The sequence below is a fragment of the Tigriopus californicus genome, chromosome 11 (genome assembly GCF_007210705.1).
Source record: "Tigriopus californicus strain San Diego chromosome 11, Tcal_SD_v2.1, whole genome shotgun sequence".
NCBI lineage: Eukaryota > Metazoa > Arthropoda > Copepoda > Harpacticoida > Harpacticidae > Tigriopus > Tigriopus californicus.
The window spans coordinates 11409733-11427922 of NC_081450.1; the positions used below are offsets into that span (position 1 = coordinate 11409733).

General features: G+C 42.8%; 1 protein-coding gene across 1 annotated transcript in view; it reads left to right on the forward strand.

Annotated features, from left to right (window-relative positions):
- LOC131891032 (uncharacterized) overlaps window positions 1-17157 on the forward strand; it is a 33977-nt gene extending 16820 nt beyond the window's left edge. The window contains exons 16-31 of the mRNA XM_059240510.1: window positions 5225-5500; window positions 6514-6730; window positions 7788-7994; window positions 8099-8279; window positions 12064-12208; window positions 12296-12435; window positions 12986-13147; window positions 13253-13357; window positions 13479-13618; window positions 13703-13991; window positions 14205-14326; window positions 14523-14805; window positions 15251-15433; window positions 15531-15724; window positions 15811-15961; window positions 16338-17157. Of these exons, the coding sequence (XP_059096493.1) occupies window positions 5225-5500; window positions 6514-6730; window positions 7788-7994; window positions 8099-8279; window positions 12064-12208; window positions 12296-12435; window positions 12986-13147; window positions 13253-13357; window positions 13479-13618; window positions 13703-13991; window positions 14205-14326; window positions 14523-14805; window positions 15251-15433; window positions 15531-15724; window positions 15811-15961; window positions 16338-16511 (2969 nt within the window). The 3' untranslated portion in view covers window positions 16512-17157. The remainder of the gene's footprint in view (window positions 1-5224; window positions 5501-6513; window positions 6731-7787; window positions 7995-8098; window positions 8280-12063; window positions 12209-12295; window positions 12436-12985; window positions 13148-13252; window positions 13358-13478; window positions 13619-13702; window positions 13992-14204; window positions 14327-14522; window positions 14806-15250; window positions 15434-15530; window positions 15725-15810; window positions 15962-16337) is intronic.
- Window positions 17158-18190: the final 1033 nt, after the last annotated feature.

The following is an 18190-nucleotide window of genomic DNA, read 5'->3' on the forward strand; positions in this document are numbered from 1 at the left end:
ATTAACACACTCAGGCACCGTTCTTTCTTGGAACAATGAACAGCAGAGTGTTGAAGGTTGATTTTGGTTCGTCTTTTTTAATAAGGCTGGCAAACCTGCTGTCTTTCCTGTGTCCCCCCTCCCCTCTTTTGCCGTTCTTTAGTCGTTATGGCAATGGTGGGTGCTCAATTTTCGACTCTTCTCAACCAGCGTGCAAGTGAATGCTCCAAGTCTTGTTCTTTTAATCAGAACGTACCATATGGAAGCTCACTTTTTTAGTTTTCCCCCTCCTGCTCTCCGTTTTCATTCGTTCTTCGTTCGCTCGTGCTTGTTCCTCGCCATCTCTTCCAAATGGAATTTATGGTCCTGATTTGTCATCACTGACTTTGAAAAGAAGACCTGAAAGGCAAAGAGCTCAAGAAATCAACTGGTAGGTGTTGTTTGGGTTCCATGGAACATCTTCGGAGGTCATTTGAGTGAGGTTGCAGATTGGGATTGACGGGAATTTAGGCTCATCGTCTCAAGATCATGAATGAAAACCTTGGTCGTGATTTTGCCTTTTTCCACCGCTTGGAACCAAGAGGATCCAAGAGGAAGTTGCGGGCACAAGGAGAACCATAGATATGTTGACAGAGGGATAGATTGGCAAAACAGTGTCCAAACTGCTCATGATCTTCAAGTTAATTGTACAGGAAGCTATCAAGTTCATGCGACTCTATTACGAGACTTCATTTGTACTTGAATTTCAAATGTACGTGACCTCAATTCGCCTCTCGTTCATCAACAATGCATAATTCATAACACGCTTGCTCGACTTGTGGCTTACACATTAATAGTATTAGCTGTGGAGCCTTGAACTATTATAAGTGCCTCTATTCTATCATGGACTAGTGGTGCGTTTCATGAAGGTAATAGAGATAGGAGATCAACCGAGGCTGCCGCCACAACCATTGTGTCCGTAGCCTGCGTTGTACATAGAGGAAGAGAGCGATGGTCCGTCCTTCAGCTCGCACTATATACTGTCTTCCTCAAAGTGTAGTCGTCCACCGTTCGTTCCCTTGGTTGTCATTTTGGAGCCTGCATTCGTTGGCCAAAACCATCCAACCCACGACCAGTCATACCACCGCCCTTCTTGGTCTTGAATGAACTTGTTGCTCTCTCTCTTGTGCTTCTTTCCCTCATAAGGCTTTTTACTGGACCAACTGGGAAATGGAATGTGTGTGAGAGAGAGCGCTTGGCCTCATAGAGATGTGCCTCTAGAGCGGGAAAAACAGGGACTCGTGGAACACATGGACTGCAGTTGTCACTTCATCTTGAAGAAGAAGGAAAAGGCAGTTTGAATCAACCAGATTGAAAAAAACGGGGTTTTGAAGATGCTTTGATTTGGATTGCACCCCCCCCAAAAAATGTTGGATGTATATAACGAACATTGTGTTGTGAAATTTTCACCTAATTTTATTTTTAAGCTATACTTATGGTTCTCTGGTTGTGTATTTGAAATAAGTCTACGATCTCTCTTAGTAGTTGAAAATCCCCATTTGGCCATTTGACAACCTTGAACGGCCTAGCTTCTCTAGAAACCAAATCTCTGTTTTTTGGTCCCATCTAGTGTTGTCAACTTGGCGGTGAAGATGCCAAATGTGACCAAAATTGGCGCTAAGGGCATCTTTGGTCATTTAATAGATATCTTGGCCGGTATTTAGTATTCTGAACCAGATAAGGCCTTAAAGCTAAAATCTGATGGTTAATTCAGATTGATTTACTCGTCTACAGTTGACCAAACATTCCAACTCTTCGAAAACACATTTACCAATAGCTATTGATCAAATTCAATAGAAGATTGCCTGTCTTCAACGGTCATTTGATAAACCAATGAACTAGGCTCTAAAGAACACCTAAAAGCAGGACTTTACTTAATTTTGGAGACGTCTCTTAGGAAGTGGTTGACTACAAGTGTCGACTGGGTCTAATTGATAAAACCGCACACCTGTTGGACAATAATGGGTCCCGCTCGATTTGGCAACTCTACAATTGCATGAGTTCCACCCTTGAAAAAAATAGCAGTATTGCTAGTAGTACTAGAAGTTGTAGTAGTAGCAGCAGCAACAGCAGAAGCCTTGAAAGGCCGACGAAGAAGAGCCAGAACAACAAGTGAGTGAGGCACCCGCTCACCGGGCACCCAAAATGTTGTTGAGGACCGCAGAAAGAGTGAGGAGAGGGACACACCGAACCAGAGAAACGCGTCCCCTCCTCGTTCTCATTTGTTCATAGCAGAAGGGGAATTTAGGAGGACGTCGACGTCGAGGAACAAGAAGAAGAGGAGGAAGAGAGGACCAGGAGGACCAGGAGGGGGGGGGAAGAGGGGGATCATCTTGCCGTCCCCTGGCTGTTCATTCTTCAGTCCATTTTGGGAAAGGCCTCTCCTCGGTGTGTATGTGTGTTTGTGTCTATTTAAATAGAAAACAGCAAGGCTAGTTTTGGCACTAGCATCAAGTCCCCTTGGAACAAGAAGTGTTGTGATATCTTGAAGAGCTACTGCTATTCCAATTGGCAGCAATTTCCCTCCAAGAGGCGACGACTCTTTTGTTCCCCGGCTGTTGTTGTTCCAATTCATTGAGCGATGAGCTTCAAGCTATGTTTGGAGTGCTCAAATCACCAAGACAAACACCTTCAGGGCAACAAGTCAAGATTGTCTTAGAGCCAACACCATCGGTAACACCAACTCCAACACCACATTCGTTGACTCGAACTGAGACCCATCTAATGGAGCGGGGATCTCCCATTCCCAGGGTAAAGTCCAGAGGTCGGAAACCACCCATTGAGAATTAAGTCAATGAGAGAATGCACCGGTAATAGTTGCTCCTCCTCCTCCTCCTCCTCCTCCTCCCCATGTTGATGATGAAGACAAAGAGGGAAACCAGAAGTTAGTGGGGGGAGGAAAGCAAAGTTTGGCCATGTATCCCAGAAACTTGATGAACTTCACATACTTCTTGGTTGCCCAAAATCGCCGTCAAAGGCCATGGACTCTCCTCACAAACACTTCAACGGCTCGGTCCTCGACAACAACTTTGGGAAGTCGGGAGTTCCGATAAACCACATTGTGACTTCGTCTCGGATGCGGGACGACAATGAGATTGGAACACCTCCGGAGAAGATTGGATGACGACACGACCACGACATTGACGAGGCTCAGTCGGGTCGTAAACAAGGACAACAACCACAGACCCAGGCTGTTTTCCCAACGAACCCAGGGACTCGAACCTAGACGATGAACTTAAGTGAGCAACTCGCCCTATTGTCGGCCTCCAATCTAAGTTTGGACTCGAGTTCCAGAAGAAGCAGCTCCAGTCGTAATGGAAGTAGATCTCCATTGGACACCATCATGGGTGAGAGCGACAAGGGCGGAAAGACAGGCAGAGACAAGACATGGAACACTAACTTTGGGAACAGAGACACGTTCGAAACAAACTGCACAACAGGTCACTTTGATGTTGAGACTCCGATATACTCACTTTTCAAATGGCAGCCTCCCTCCTCGAAATGCTCAGCATCGGAGGTTCAATCTTCCAAAGGCTTTTTGAAGTTGAGCTCTGACGCATTTGAACTTAATTTGATCAAATCCAGATATATTCCGGGATTGTCACAATCACTCGTCCGTCCACCTTTTGCTTGAATTGCTTTCCCGGATGACGACCCAAACTCTTAGCTTAAGCTAGGTTAAACAAAACCATCCATGTTCTCCATCGCATATTTGCTTAGGTGGGGCTTTCCCCAAATGGATCGCAGAGAGGGCTCGTAAATCATCAAAAAAGCCAGGGACACCTTTAGTTATGGACGGGAAGGCTCGAAGTAATTGATTTCAGATCTTGAAGCTTTCTATCAATGAAGTGCTGGTCATATCACGGACTATAACCAAATTGCAACTGAAGTGTTATGTACAAGAGGGTATCAGTCTAAATTATGCTTACACTTTCCAAAGTCCTCTTATGTAGGGTCATTTCCTTGAACTTGTCTGAACACACAAAATCATTGAAAATACATACAATCACTAAGCAATGTTCATAACAAATAGCTAACGAGCTAAGGCAATGTTTGTCTCTCCTAAGTAGTAATAAGGACAACCTTATGGCTTTTTTGAATGTTCCAATAATGTTACTGTAATTTGAGCACGAAAAAACAAGTAGACTATTTCAATGAAATCTCACTCGTCGGGAAAACAATGTCCAGCAGGGAACAAACTTCAGCCTACAATCTTATGTGCTTAGTGACCACTACTTGAGAACTGAAAAATAAATTCGAATAAAGTACCGCCCTTGTATATAAATTCAAGTGTTCTTGGAAGGACCCTCTCCAATGGGAACATGACAAGAATTATTCTCGAGTTGCCAAGATATCAAAAGTAGAGCGTAATAATAAACCTGAAAGGAATAGAGCCAAGGGTCACGTTTTAAGGGGAACTTAGGAATATTGAAGTTATCTGTTTCTTTAAATGGTTTTATGCTAAACGCTTATAAAGTTTCGCCATTTATTCGGATATAGAAGTTGGGCTGATTGAAAGAACCAAATCACGAAACAAGGTTTCCCGTTCCATTATTTCAATGTTGTGTACTTCGGATACATTTATTGCTATGCTTCCTTAGAAATTATTTTTTATGCTTACTTAATTCATAATCTCTATCGAAAAGAGCATGTAAATCCCATCGTATATCGTTTTAAGATTCATCATAATTCATATCATTTCACGGCATTAGTTAAGATGAATAACCTTTTCCTCTTTTCCAAGAATAGACTAATATCCTTCCCTTTTTTTTCCTGAAGCTGTGATCAAATTCTGGTCCATTTTGGAGGGACAATACGATCTGAATAAAAGAAGGGCGTTCTTCTCATATTCCTTTGAGTTCAAGACTCGATTACCCGAAATTGAAACGGATTTTGTCACTGAAAGCTCCTTGATCGTCTGAACTTTAATTCATTCAAAGAGCGTACAGACAAGAATAAAGAATTGCACATCCTGCTTGATCTTTCGAAAGATCAACATCTGGATGAGAAAATGAGTTAGTCCTTGGTATTGATACACCTCAAATAGACATACATGCTCTCTCCATATCATCATCACCACCACCACTTCTTTGTTCCCGCATTGCCCGAGTTCATATAATGTAGAATAGCCTGTTCTATTTTTCTTCCAAAGACATTCGGGGTGTTGTGGGCGCTTTAATGGGTTCGTTTGTCTTACTATTTTCAGAGACGCCAAGCCTCTACGAGAACAATCATTACCATGAGGAGTGCTTGAAGTGCAACAGTTGCGGCATGAACCTCTCCGGCCCCAATCAGAAGCGAGCTCGGCGGTTCAAAAACCAGATCCTATGCGACCTTCACTTTGCCGATATGGCTTTAATGGAGAGTTCGGATTTCATGCAACAATTGCGCGGATTCAAACCTCAGAGCTTGGGATGCGCTGTAGCCCGACGGAAAAGCTCCACTACGCTTATTTTCCCATTGCCACCGCAAGCTTGTTCAGGTAATGTGAAGTTATGTATAATAACAAGGCGACATTTTGGACATGGGATTGGATATGATTGATTTGAGTTTGTTGAAATGGTTTAGTGGATCAAAAATATCCCGTAGGATTGCCCAGATACTTTGTTATCTAATCAGCTTGTATCTTGTGGATTCTGGAAGTTTCAAAAGGTTTAAAAGAGTCATGGGGCCATGAGGCATATTGGGTCTTACAATTTGAAATGGCAGCAAAAACCTTGATTCTGTCTTAGATCGGATGTGAAAGATATTTTTCTATTGTTATTGATTACACCTATTTCCATGCAAATATGTGTTGTGTTCATGGCTCTATTCTTGAGAAGAAGGATTACAGATTTTTTCCACATATGAAGCCTTCGGCACGACGTTGAAGGTCACAACGTTTCACTTAAATAGGTGCGTCAATTCAGGGCCTTGACTAAGAAAAGTCTTACCACCGTCGTTTGGGGATATGGTTAATGCCAAGAAAGATGTTCAGTGCTTTTTGTAAGGCTTTTTGTAACATAAATGCATAAGAAATAACCTTTTATTTGTAAATATTGATTGCGGTCCCTATTTCCCCTGGCCTGCTCTGATTGGGGTCCCCTGGAAAAACATTTCGGTACATTGATGAGTGGAGCTGGCTTTAATTTATTCGAATTCATGTTTTATGTACTTCGTAAAAAAACGTTGAAACGTTGAAAACGGAAACTATTGTCTTCTTTAAAGTACAATAAGCATTTGGTCGTTATCCCCTAATTCCTATTTGACACTATTTTTCAAATCTTTTTTGTTACGAATTGTTCACCTTGTTTTGCTTGCGAAAATACTCTGCTCAAATTAATGTCCAGTACCTTATATATTGAAATTTCACCTTGAGGTATGAATTCTTAACAAACACGCCCGGCATTAGCGAATCCAACTTGAGAGATCGTGAGACCTCGAAACCAAAAGTGAACAATACCTTTTATTTTAACCTGTGTACCTGTCAACTAATTGTCAGCTAATTGCTCTCAGATGAATTTTGCGATGGCTACCCTCACAACCTGATTCCGACGCCCGGTTATTGGATAGAATGTTCTCGGGCCATTTCTAACCAAGGCAGTGCGTGGACCAATGAAGACCGTGATCTCCATGAGATTGATGAAGGCATCACTGACTCTCCGGATGGCTCGCTCCGGGATGGTTCTGTGATCACCGAATGTGATGAAAAGGATTCTTCCAATCTGCCCAGGTTAGTATTGCTCATCAGCTCATTCTTATCAACCACCAACTCCACCCCAAAGCCGGTCTGATTCAGAACCGTTCCACATTATCTTTCCCTCTAAATATTTGCCTATCTTAACTGAAGCATCGACTTAGTGGCTTCTACTCTCAGTTCACTCTGCTCCACAGCTCTTGTTTGTGATCTAGGCTAATGGCTTTCTAATTTTAGCAGTTTCTCATGAATTATTAACTCCTCTGTTTCTTCATCTTATCAAAGTGCTACAACTAGCATCAAACTGGGCCCTTAGTCCCACCAAACCTGGATGGCAGTCCTCTCAGGCTTTTCCATCTCATAGAGTATTATTGTATTAGGGATTGGGAAGGGAGGAAGTTGACTATGGATAAAGCACATCCACTTCACTGTCTATTTACTACCTACTATGTGCAGTATACGAATAGCACTTACTACAGACTGTGTGTTTATACTGTACATGTATGTGTACGGTACAGTCTATGGGCGAATAGATGGACCTTGTCCGCTAATCTTTAGGCGGATTTGTATGGGATTAAATTGATCATTCGAGAATAGAGGAGCTGCTTCTTATTCCATGCATGCTTCCCATAATCAAATTTGGACGAGGGACAAAAATGGCACAAGCAGCTCCTTTGGACCGAAACTTGACATTTTGGGGGACAGAATGCTCAGAAAACGTCAGGCTTCCTGAGAATTTGTTCCCATCTCTTAATACAGCGTTACTTTTTAGTTAAAAGAATCCGGTTTGAAAATACGTAAAAGAAAACCCATTTTATTTTGCTCACCAGCGAAAGGAAAAGGAACCAAATTTTCTTGTACGTACAAGCAATTACTGAGTCTTTAATTCAAGGAAAATCAATAACTCAAGTTTAATCGAAGCACTGGTCTCACAATTCCGCAAAGTACTTTTGAACATATACATATGTTGCCTTTGTTCAAGTCGTTATGAGAAACGAGTCCCATTTGAAAATGAACAAACCCGGTTGAACTGGCGAAAATCTCTGACAGGTTGAATGTGTATAAACTAATGAGCTGTACCATTTTTCGACAGGATTCGGGAACCCAAGCGTAAAAAGACCCCAGTAGAGGAGCAATGGGAAAAATACGGCCAATTTGGTCTCACCTCCGTGGAACAAGAAACCCATGAAAAGTACTTTTACGGAACCGAACACTGGAACTATTTCACCAATGATGAGGACCTCGGTCCGGTGATTCTCAGTCTGAAGCAGGAAAACATCAATGGACGAGATCAATTCAGGTAAGTGCCCCCCCCGATCTTCAGTCACTCTGGTTGAGCCGTCACCCCTGTTCATGGTGTTGTAGTGAAAAGCAAGAGGCAAAAAAGCGGCTTGTCTGTTTCAGAGTCCTGGTGCGGGCGGTCAGTTATACCATCCACGGCCTGATTCCGGCCAGTTGTGTGTTTGCCGATCGTTACAATCGTGAGGAGGTGGTGGCCTCCCTTGGGCGTGAAATCAATCTCAATCCCCCATTGACTTTGGGACAGCTTCCTGATACCTCGGAAGAATTACTCAAACTGGACCAGGTCAGCATTACCACATTTACAATGAACCAACACCGACCTTCTAGACTCTCACTCAGCAACGGGATTGAAGATATGAAATAACCTTCAAACCTCTCTTGAACTTGGTTTTGAAAGAGTGTTTTATCGTTAAGGAATGTTGTTGAAAATCAAATATTTCGGGGGCCATTTACATTGAAGTGATAGATAAGAAGTATAGAGAAGCACCAAAACCTTCAGATCGGGGGGGTTGATTAGTCTCATCTGAACAATCAATCCTTATCGTAATACTGAGGCTTCAAGTGACGATTCAATAACGTACTCTACATACTTACCAAGTGAAGAGCATCGTTACGGCCTCTACCACCGATTGAGCCCCAATTTGAAGTCAAGGGCTATCGACCGGGATTCAGAGGGTACTCGGTACATATAAAAAAAAGATGCTCTAGCTACTATGTATTCTGTTCTATGATATACTGGAGCATTGCAAATGGCTTTAAAATGCGGCCTTGTAATGTAAAAGTCGGAATTTACGGTCCATAAATGTTGATATTCAATTAATGAGTATTATAAAAGCACATTGATTAAGCTGTGGTACCCACGTTTTTACTGGCACCTGCATTGTTATTGTAAGCAGGGCAAAATAGGGGGACCAATTTTTAAAAGTAATGGAAGCCCATGAATCAATGGTAAATCAGGGTTCTTTAGAAAAAATGGTTTAAGGGTTGAAAGGAGGTTGGCTTATTACTTTGTTCGGTAAGTTATGAAATAAATCAAGAGGCATTTTCAAAAACTACTTTATTGTCTTCAAAGGCTGTCTCCCTCCTCGTTTGAGCCATCGTATGTTGATCGTTTTACTCATAAAGAGGAATACACTTGTAAGCGACCTTCAAAAAGCGTGCTTAGGGGTTTTGTGTAAATAAACGTTCATTGATTTTCGTTTCCGCTCAATTTCTCGCCAAATTGATTTATGGTCACCAGAAATTGTTCGTCGAATGAATGCAGTTCCCAGCTCGCTCAAAGCCTTCTCAAATTGAAGTTTCTAATACTTTCAAGTTACGCGTTCCATGGACGGAAACTAGCCGAAAAAGAGTTCCATTTCTGTTAAACCGATCAACATTGTACTCAACTGAAGAGTGCTTATGTATTGTGGGCAAAGTGTCAATAATCGCCCACACATCGTGTCTTGGGAAATGCCAATATTTGGTCGGTCTTCTCGCCGAGTGCACTTACTACGCTCGAGTGTTCCATAAATGTTTCCAAAAATCTTAAAAATAGGTTTCAGGCATTTAGCGGGCGTTCCAAGAAAAATGGAGCGAGTGAAACTGAAGGAATCTCTCTTTGAATGCACACGCATTCTCAACTTTTCGTACAGGGACTTTGCCTGGCCTATTCGCCTCCCACAGCATAGAACTGGCTTGAAAATGTTGTTTGTTGTTTCAAATTTAATCAACTCTGGGACAGGTCCTCAAAAGTCTTTGAAATGACACAGCATAGCAGCTAGAGACGTCGTCTTTTCTTTTGGAGGGAGGAAATTGTCATACATCACAATGACGTAGACAGATCGGGGAACAAACGCCAGATTAGCATAGACATGTACATCTACATAGAAACGATTCCCGTCAGCTTTTTATCAATTGCTCTCAAGACTTTAAAAAAGTGACGAAAGAAAATCACGTTTAATGCCGGTAATGTAAATGTCAGAACAGGTAGTACGGCAATGCTGCCATCACTAAAGTTTGGAATTAATTTCATGACTTATAGAAACTTTCAAACAAATACGCCATACCTACCCTCCCCCACTTCGACCTTTCCCAAGGAATTGAATCCACAACTAATCTTGACATTGCCATTGCTTATTGGATAGATGTACTAATGCACGGAATTCTACTAATATAGACTGCTAGCGTGCTTTCCGCTAAATGGGCGTGCTCTTTGTCAGAGCAACTTTGGGTCACTTCCGAAATATAGCAATAAAATAAGAAACTTAGATCTCCTCAATTAAAGGCAAGTTATTGAAGCTCACTAATTGGTGAAGTGGGTTGGTTCAAAGTTCTATTGTCAAAATCTTATCTAGAGGACCAAGAGCACGACGAAAGATCACATCTCCTCATTATCCTACGCATTATTTTGAGCCCAAATTTGGCCAATTTCATCTATTTGACAAGATCTTGCAATCCTTAGAAGTGCTTATTTTGTATGAAGTGAATGGTTCAGGACATACAAAGTTTTCTCTCCGGTTCGCAATACAAATCTATGGACAAAGTCCGCCAATATTGTGATAAATAGATTTGTTGGCCAGGAGAGGCTTAACCCTTGACCCTGGCACCCCGGGTGTTCAAACGTTTAAAATATCAAACATCAGGCAGTAGAAATACCTCGAGATGACTGACTGACCTTGAAGGTCATTATGTCCTGATTACTTCATGGAGTCTTTTTGAAGACATTATGTCTTTTACATTCGCCCCCGTGTTCAATTTTGTTCAACATCATCGAAAGAAAGATTTTAATTTTCTACACTTTTAGGCATTCTTTTTTTAGTTAGTTCTTGCGACTTGTGATGAGACAGCTTTTGTGAAATGTCATAAGAATTGCTGCTCTTTTTAGAACGTCTTTTGGGTCGATTCATTTTGATACAAATGTTTACTGATTTAAAATTCCAACTAGCGACTACATCATTTACTGAAATACGTTGATGAACAATTCGTAATACCTCGTGCTTAGAGGAGCCCTGATCCCTAATTTGTCATGGATCAATTATAGACGAAAAATTCAAATGAACTAAGTCAATGGAACAAAAATATCTAATGATATATTTATAAAGAATGGCCTTGGCCACACTCTGACAGATTTACGTGAATCATACCTAAAAGCTCTCCAGCATTGGTTAATCAATTGAACCCAAGGTGACCTCAAATTTCAAACTACAGATCTAGTTAACTCGAGATCATCTTTTTTACCTGCGTAAATTACAATTGTGATATTCAGAATGCGATGGGCTGTAAATTTCATAGCCCAAACGGAGGAAAAGTAAGCATTCATATTTTGATCCAGGAGCCAGTTTTTCTTGACGCGAACTACTGGCTTTCAGTTCATGCCGATGTAGCTCTTTTCGGGTTTTCTGAATGTCCTTTGAACCCGGAACAGAGTGTAGTATTACTATTCGGTACGGAAGCATAAAGTATAATAGGACACTCATTTGCCTTGAGCAATGTCAGAAAAAGAGGGACACTCGCACACATGTTTCACTCTTTACCTAATAACTCCTAGTTGAGTTCGCACCGCACTACTTGAAAAGCAAGGCCACCAATGGCTTTCTAATATGAGCTCAAACTCTCCCCGGAGTTGAGGTCTATGAAGTGTGTATGTACAACTGTAGTACCATGTACCACCAGTCTAGGGTGTGCGTCAATCCTTTGGTTGACGTCAGTGGAATTTTAAAAGCCTAGTTCCATTCTTCTTTTGGCTCGTGGGTTTTCTTTTCCTTGCCCCTTTTTCCTTGGTATGGCCTCCCTCATATTGGATCGTCGGTTGGTTGGCTGGTTAGTTGGTTCTCCATCTGACTTGGCTTTTCCCACCTGAGAGAAATATGAGTAGTATAAAAAGGTAAGAGGTATAAATACACCAGCGCCCCTCTTGTGTGGAGAGGAATGTGTCTGGCTGTCGAGCTTGTCAAGTTTTCCGTCAGAGGATTTGGGTTCCAGGAAATTTCACCCTTCAGTGGTTACAAGGCAGGCAGCCAGCCCCTGGCAGAGTGGAGTCTCGTTAGGTTTGGAATTGAACATGTTTTTCTGTTTACCTTTCACAGGTTTTCATCAAGTCGGAATTGAAAGTAGGCGTGATCTACGTGAAGGAAAACCAATACTCGGAAGAGGAAATCCTGGGCAATAACGAGCATAGCGAAAACTTCGACGAGTTCCTCACCATTTTGGGCGAGAAGGTCCGACTCAAAGGTTCGTGCGATTAGATAAATAAATGGGCACAAAGGTCAGTTCTCGTTGATCTACCTAATGGTTAATGCTTGTTGGTGCTCCACCCAGGATTTGATCGCTACAAAGGCGGTTTGGACACGGTTCACGATTTGACTGGTCACCACTCGGTGTTCACCCATTGGCGAAGCATTGAAGTCATGTTCCACGTCTCCACACTCCTTCCATACGAGCAGAATGATCCACAAAAGGTGAGCATGTCCATTGTCCAATCTGATTCGACGTAAGCAATCGAACAACCCAAGCGAAGGGAACGAATTNGTTCCACGTCTCCACACTCCTTCCATACGAGCAGAATGATCCACAAAAGGTGAGCATGTCCATTGTCCAATCTGTTTCGACGTAAGCAATCGAACAACCCAAGCGAAGGGAACGAATTAGGCTGCCTAATCGCAAGCAGATTGCTATTGCGAGTAATCTTAGCCAACGGCAAATCCATAGCCTCCTTGATGTATTGATGAAGACTATATGTTCCAATGATTTCATCAGACCATTGTCCCTTCCTCCGAATGTGGATGAAGGCGTAATGAAAAACCCGGTGAGGTGAAGCAACATGTTCCAAAATAGCGCCATGGTGACCCCATTCCAAGAATAATATAGAAATGCTAGATGGATTTTTTTTCGTTTCCACGAAATCTCATCTAAATGATAATTTTCCCTGTGATGTCAAGCTCATTGACCAGTCAGGACCTTTTGGTTCGTGTTTGATGTTTCTGAGTAAATTCTATGGTTTCATTCCAGTTGCAAAGAAAACGCCACATTGGGAACGACATCGTGTGTGTGGTATTTCTGGAAGCGGATAACACTCAATTCTCGCCCTCTTGCATCAAAAGTCATTTTCTTCACACCTTCATTGTTGTCAGATGTAGTCCCAAGATCAAGTTCAAGCCACCCAGATATGAGGTAATTGAAAAGCCTGGCATCCAATGCTCGAATGTTCGAATGTTTTCGACGTCGGATGTTGAGGTCCATCTGATTGCATTCGAGTCTAAATTGAACTCATTCCAGGTGTCCGTGGTGACGAGGGATGAGGTGGGAGCTTATAAGCCCTATTTGTGGGAACAATCTACTTTTAACAAAGGACCAATGTTCAGAGAATGGATGCTGACAAAGGTGAGCGAGCCATGGAAGCAAACCCTGTCACTAGGCTGAACTTTTGGGCTTCAACAAATGAAGAATGATTAACCGATCGTGGCTGACAAATCCCCGTTCTGATCTTCTTACATTTTTATAGATTGTCAATGCCGAGCGGGCCTCGTATTCAGCCCCGAAATTCGCGCGAATGCAGGAGCGAACTCGGAGTCAAATGTTGGAGGATCTGGTGGCCAATCTTCAGAACCATGCGGAGACGGGACAGATCCCCAAGCCTTACAGGTGAGACCGATCGATGGCTTTTCTGCTCTTCATTGGGATGGATGGCTTCTTAACAAGAGCATACGTTTGTCCGATGATTTATAGACGTGGATCCTGGCGGCCCATCGGCCATATGCGACCTTCGAGTCCCCTTCTGGACTCTGTGCGAGATCTGTTTGAAGGTCAAGACCAAATGGCCAAGGACTTCGCCAAAGCCTTCTTCCTGCCACCCCGAGGAGGGGAGCCAAGTCCGAATCTGTTTGATATCACATTCCTTGTTGGCCAGGGCAAGAACAAAAGCAAACTCTACGGAGTTCGAGCCATTTTGGGCGTGAGGAGTAGGGTGTTCCAAGAGATCTTGTACGGGATCTCGACGGGCTTCGGATCGCCGCAAGTGAGCCATGGAATCACATTAATCAAATTCATCAATCCCAATTCCAATGAGTCCCCATGTCTTTGAATATGAGTGACATTTTCTTAAACACTTTCCTTCAACAGTGGCACAAAGGTGTGCGCTCAGAAGTGGAATTGGGATTTGGATTTGAGTTGAGAGAGCACTATTTTTGTTTGGAACTTGGGGTTGACTTTCTACTTGACTTTTGTTCAGGTCCCCGTGGCTGAGCTTCTAGCGCGTGCGGTTCCATCGCTCCATGGAACTGGAGGCCCACAAGGGTCCTCGAAGGGCAAGAGTAGCAATTTCTTGCAAGTGCCCGAGATTGAAGGACCAAGGTGAGTGGAACATACGAATTGCTGAGCACTTGTCAGCCATCATTTTGGTCAATGTCAGCATTGAGTGATGGATATAACGAGAGTAAATATAAACCAAGGCCATTGTCATTCGGACGACCACTGGGTTCCCAAACAACACGAGGAGGTTACTGAGTTGCTTGCTCAACACAATTGTCCTCTCTTCTCTTCCATTCAGGCCCAAGTCCGTTCCCAACTCACCGAGTATTCCTCGAGCCTTCACCAATCTGAGGAATCAGCTCTCGACTGCCTGGAGCAGTCACACCACCAAGAAGAAACAAGACCAACAACGGCTTACCAATGATGACAAAAAGAAATGGGCTAGCTCCCATGATTGCAGTAAAGAGCCCAGAGAGTCCAACAAAGGGGACTCGAGCAATATACCACAGTTATCTGTGCCACGATTGAGCGTCTGTGCTGATGCTCAAAAAGTGGACCGATCCAAACTGGCCCAGACTGAGGTTTGTTCCAGTTTTTGCCTCTTGTGCAAGTTTGGAGGTGCAACAAATGAAATGATCTCGTATCAACGTACTTTTGAAGATTAAAAGACAACATAAGTATGTCTTTTGATCACTGGAGAATCAAGGAGATTTACCTCTGGCGGCTCCACAAATCTTCAAAAGGCGTATTTAAAATGCCGTCAAAAGTTGGAAATCATTCGTTCGGTACTTGCGAGAAATAGTTTTGAAAGGCACGAGACTCCAACTGACAGGATCTCGATTCCTTCTATCAATCTATCTTTCCTCACACGTAGCTCGCTCGGAGAGGCAAGCGATTGGTAACCTTAGAAGCCATCAAAGATTTTCTTCCATTCCCGTCATTCCCGTTTCCATTTGTCATGCTTATGCATTTTTCTCCATGGCAAGGCTCCCATGGCGAACTAAACTAAATATTGACTTCTTTCAGTTTCCCATCATTGAGTTTGACGGCGAGACTTTCCGAATCCTTTTGACGTATCTTCACACGGGTTCCTGTCCTCTATCGTGTCTGAATATCCCCGGTCTCATTTGTTCAGCCGAACATTACGATTTACCTGAATTACTCCAAGCTTGCTTTCACCATGCCAAACAATTTATTAGGGTCAATGTGGTAAGCCAATCATTTCGCCCTCAACATACCAACCACCCGCCTACCAGGGGTGCCAACAGTATATCACACCATTCACGGATCATGGCTTTCTTTGTAGTGTTGTCAAATGTTGTGTGCCCTGGAAAATTACTATTGGCGCTATACATCCGCCTCAGAATTGGTCAACATGATCCTTGCTTTCATTGAAACCAGATCCTTGGCCGTGTTCCAAGACGAGCATTTTCTACAGCTCTCGGAATCTATGGTCCAAATGATCATGAATCGTAATCTCGAGGTCTCGGAACTGGCCAAGTGAGTTCATTGAAATAGCCATTAACCACGAATGGCACAACGGTTGATTGTGCGTGGGAGTAACTTGAAATCCGATCGATTCGTAGGTTTGAGACAATGTTGAAGTGGGCCAGACATCGCGTTCATAGCAAGTCGTTCACGAGTGTGGTGGATGCCCGGATTGAGTTTCGATGCTGCATGGATCGATTGACTCGTGACCTCAAGCTGTATCGAATTGCTCCACAAGACCTGATCAAGGTAATGAACGGGATTTCGAAGAGGTCTTCATTGAGAATATCACTAGCTTGCCAAACAGAATTCAAAGGAAGAAACTTGAACTTTGAATACCAAGAACGGGGGGAGCCAACCCTGTTCCTTTCCTTGGAAACACGAACTTGACAAAGCCCGCCAGAAACGACGCTTTTCCCTCTGTCCCTAACATTCTCAGGGCCACATCAGGTTGTCGGAAGTTTCACATTTCCCTTTTTCTTCGCTTGGACGGCTTCGGCTGAAAATAGACTGAAATTAGGATATAGTGTTACCTTTTTACCTTGGATATGTAATGTCCGTGTGTACGTAAGTTAGACCCTGTTCTGGAGTACGTATTTATCACCTTTCCTTTGTTCTTACTTAGATCGTGTTGCCCAGCAAAGCCATCCGGAATGACAAGATATTGGACACCCTGACAGTTCAAGCCACTTCTGGCATGTACAGGGTTCAAGATAGCTACCTCGAGGCCTGTCAAAGGCTCCAAAGACAAGAATCCAGGGTTAGTGAGTGGGAGTCGTTTGACTATGCATTTGGATGAACGACGAGTCTCTTGCCACGCCAAAAGTGGTGAGCATGCACAGATGAGCAAGCAACCCAACAACCAACCCAAATCGTACTACTACAATAGAAACCTTCTACAAATATTCGCATACGCTTACTAAATGTGCCATTATTAATTGTTAAGAATTACATACACCAGAAAACTATTTACTAGAGATCATGTTTGTGGATCGTTACTCAGAGGGTATTGATTGATTGATTGATAGATGGATGGATTTATTGAACCATTGTGACATTACAATTCTCCGAAGAAGCTGGTTGATTGTTTGCAAAGCAAAGAAACCCTCAAACCCACCCATTCATCCATCACCAAATTGGTTGTTGTTGGCTCTGTATTCAATTCTATGGTCGTTCTCATCAAAAGAAAACATCAAACGTTGCTTTCAATTTTTTAGCAATTCACAGGATGCAACCCAGATGATTTTTCGTTTTCTTCTTCGATCCACAACTTTTATGATATTGTTCCAGTTTCATTTTTGTACCCAAATGACTGTGATGTTAATCCTAATTGGCCAACTTTTCCCCTGCAATCTCCAGAGAACATGGAAATCCATGATTGTTTTGTCTGAATTGTCAATGTTGTGTACCTTCTGTCACAGAAATATATAAACTGTTCCAAAAAACTCTAACCCCATTCATTTTGTGGAACACCAATCTCATTCACCCATACACCTCAACAATTCAATATTCATTGCATTTGTACATCGAACGGACGGCAAAGTCTAATTTTCATCATTTGAGGAAAATCTTAAGATCCAGCAAGTGTTTTTGGTCGCAAGAGTTAATCAAAGAATCTAGTTCAAATACATTTTCTCTGATTTCTTTCAAAACGTCAATGTTGTCGCATAGGAAATCTCCAAAGCGTCGAGTCATATTCCGTATCTGATACCTATCGAAGGTATTCTCATTGGTACCAGGACCATGGGTGAAGAAAACCTGTTCCAGAGATTAAATCTCGCATCTGACTCGCCGTCACACCGGAGGAAGTCTCTCCAAAAACGCTGCCACGGCTCGGAGCCTCGGACAAGCCACCCGTGAAAAGGTCAATATCTGCCGGATGAGTATAAACTATTCCCAACTTTCGCCAGAGGTCTCCTGGGGTCTCATTTAGTGCTTTGTTCCACGAGCAAGTCCTTGCAAGGCCAAAAAGAACTCGAAACTAACTCACTGTAGGGAGGTATCCCATGGTCGGGTCCTCGTTGAATGTTCCTGGCAATGAGATCTTGTCTCTGACCCGATTCGATGACCTTCAAGTACTTTTGCACATCTTCCACACAAAAGGGTTCCATTGATTCGGCTGGGAACATTTGGATTCCAGTCAAGAGTTGTGCCATGCGTTCACCACTTCGACCATCATAGAGGTGCTCATTGAAGAAGCCTTTGAAGGTGCAAAAAATCCAATAGCCTCGTCTAGATCTTGAGGCTTGAACAAATGGATCTTGTTTGTGATTATGGAAAAAGCAGCCGTGGCAACTTCATTGAAGATGTTGGCCTGAATGGAATCATCGTAAGTTGTGAATTGGTCCGGGGGAAAACGTAAGGTTGTTTTGGTCCAAGAAGTAAGGTCCTGAAAATCATGAATTGGGAACGCAATCGTGCTCAAGCATTAAAGGTGGAAAATATCAGCCAAGATCATAAGGAGCCATTCTTGGATGA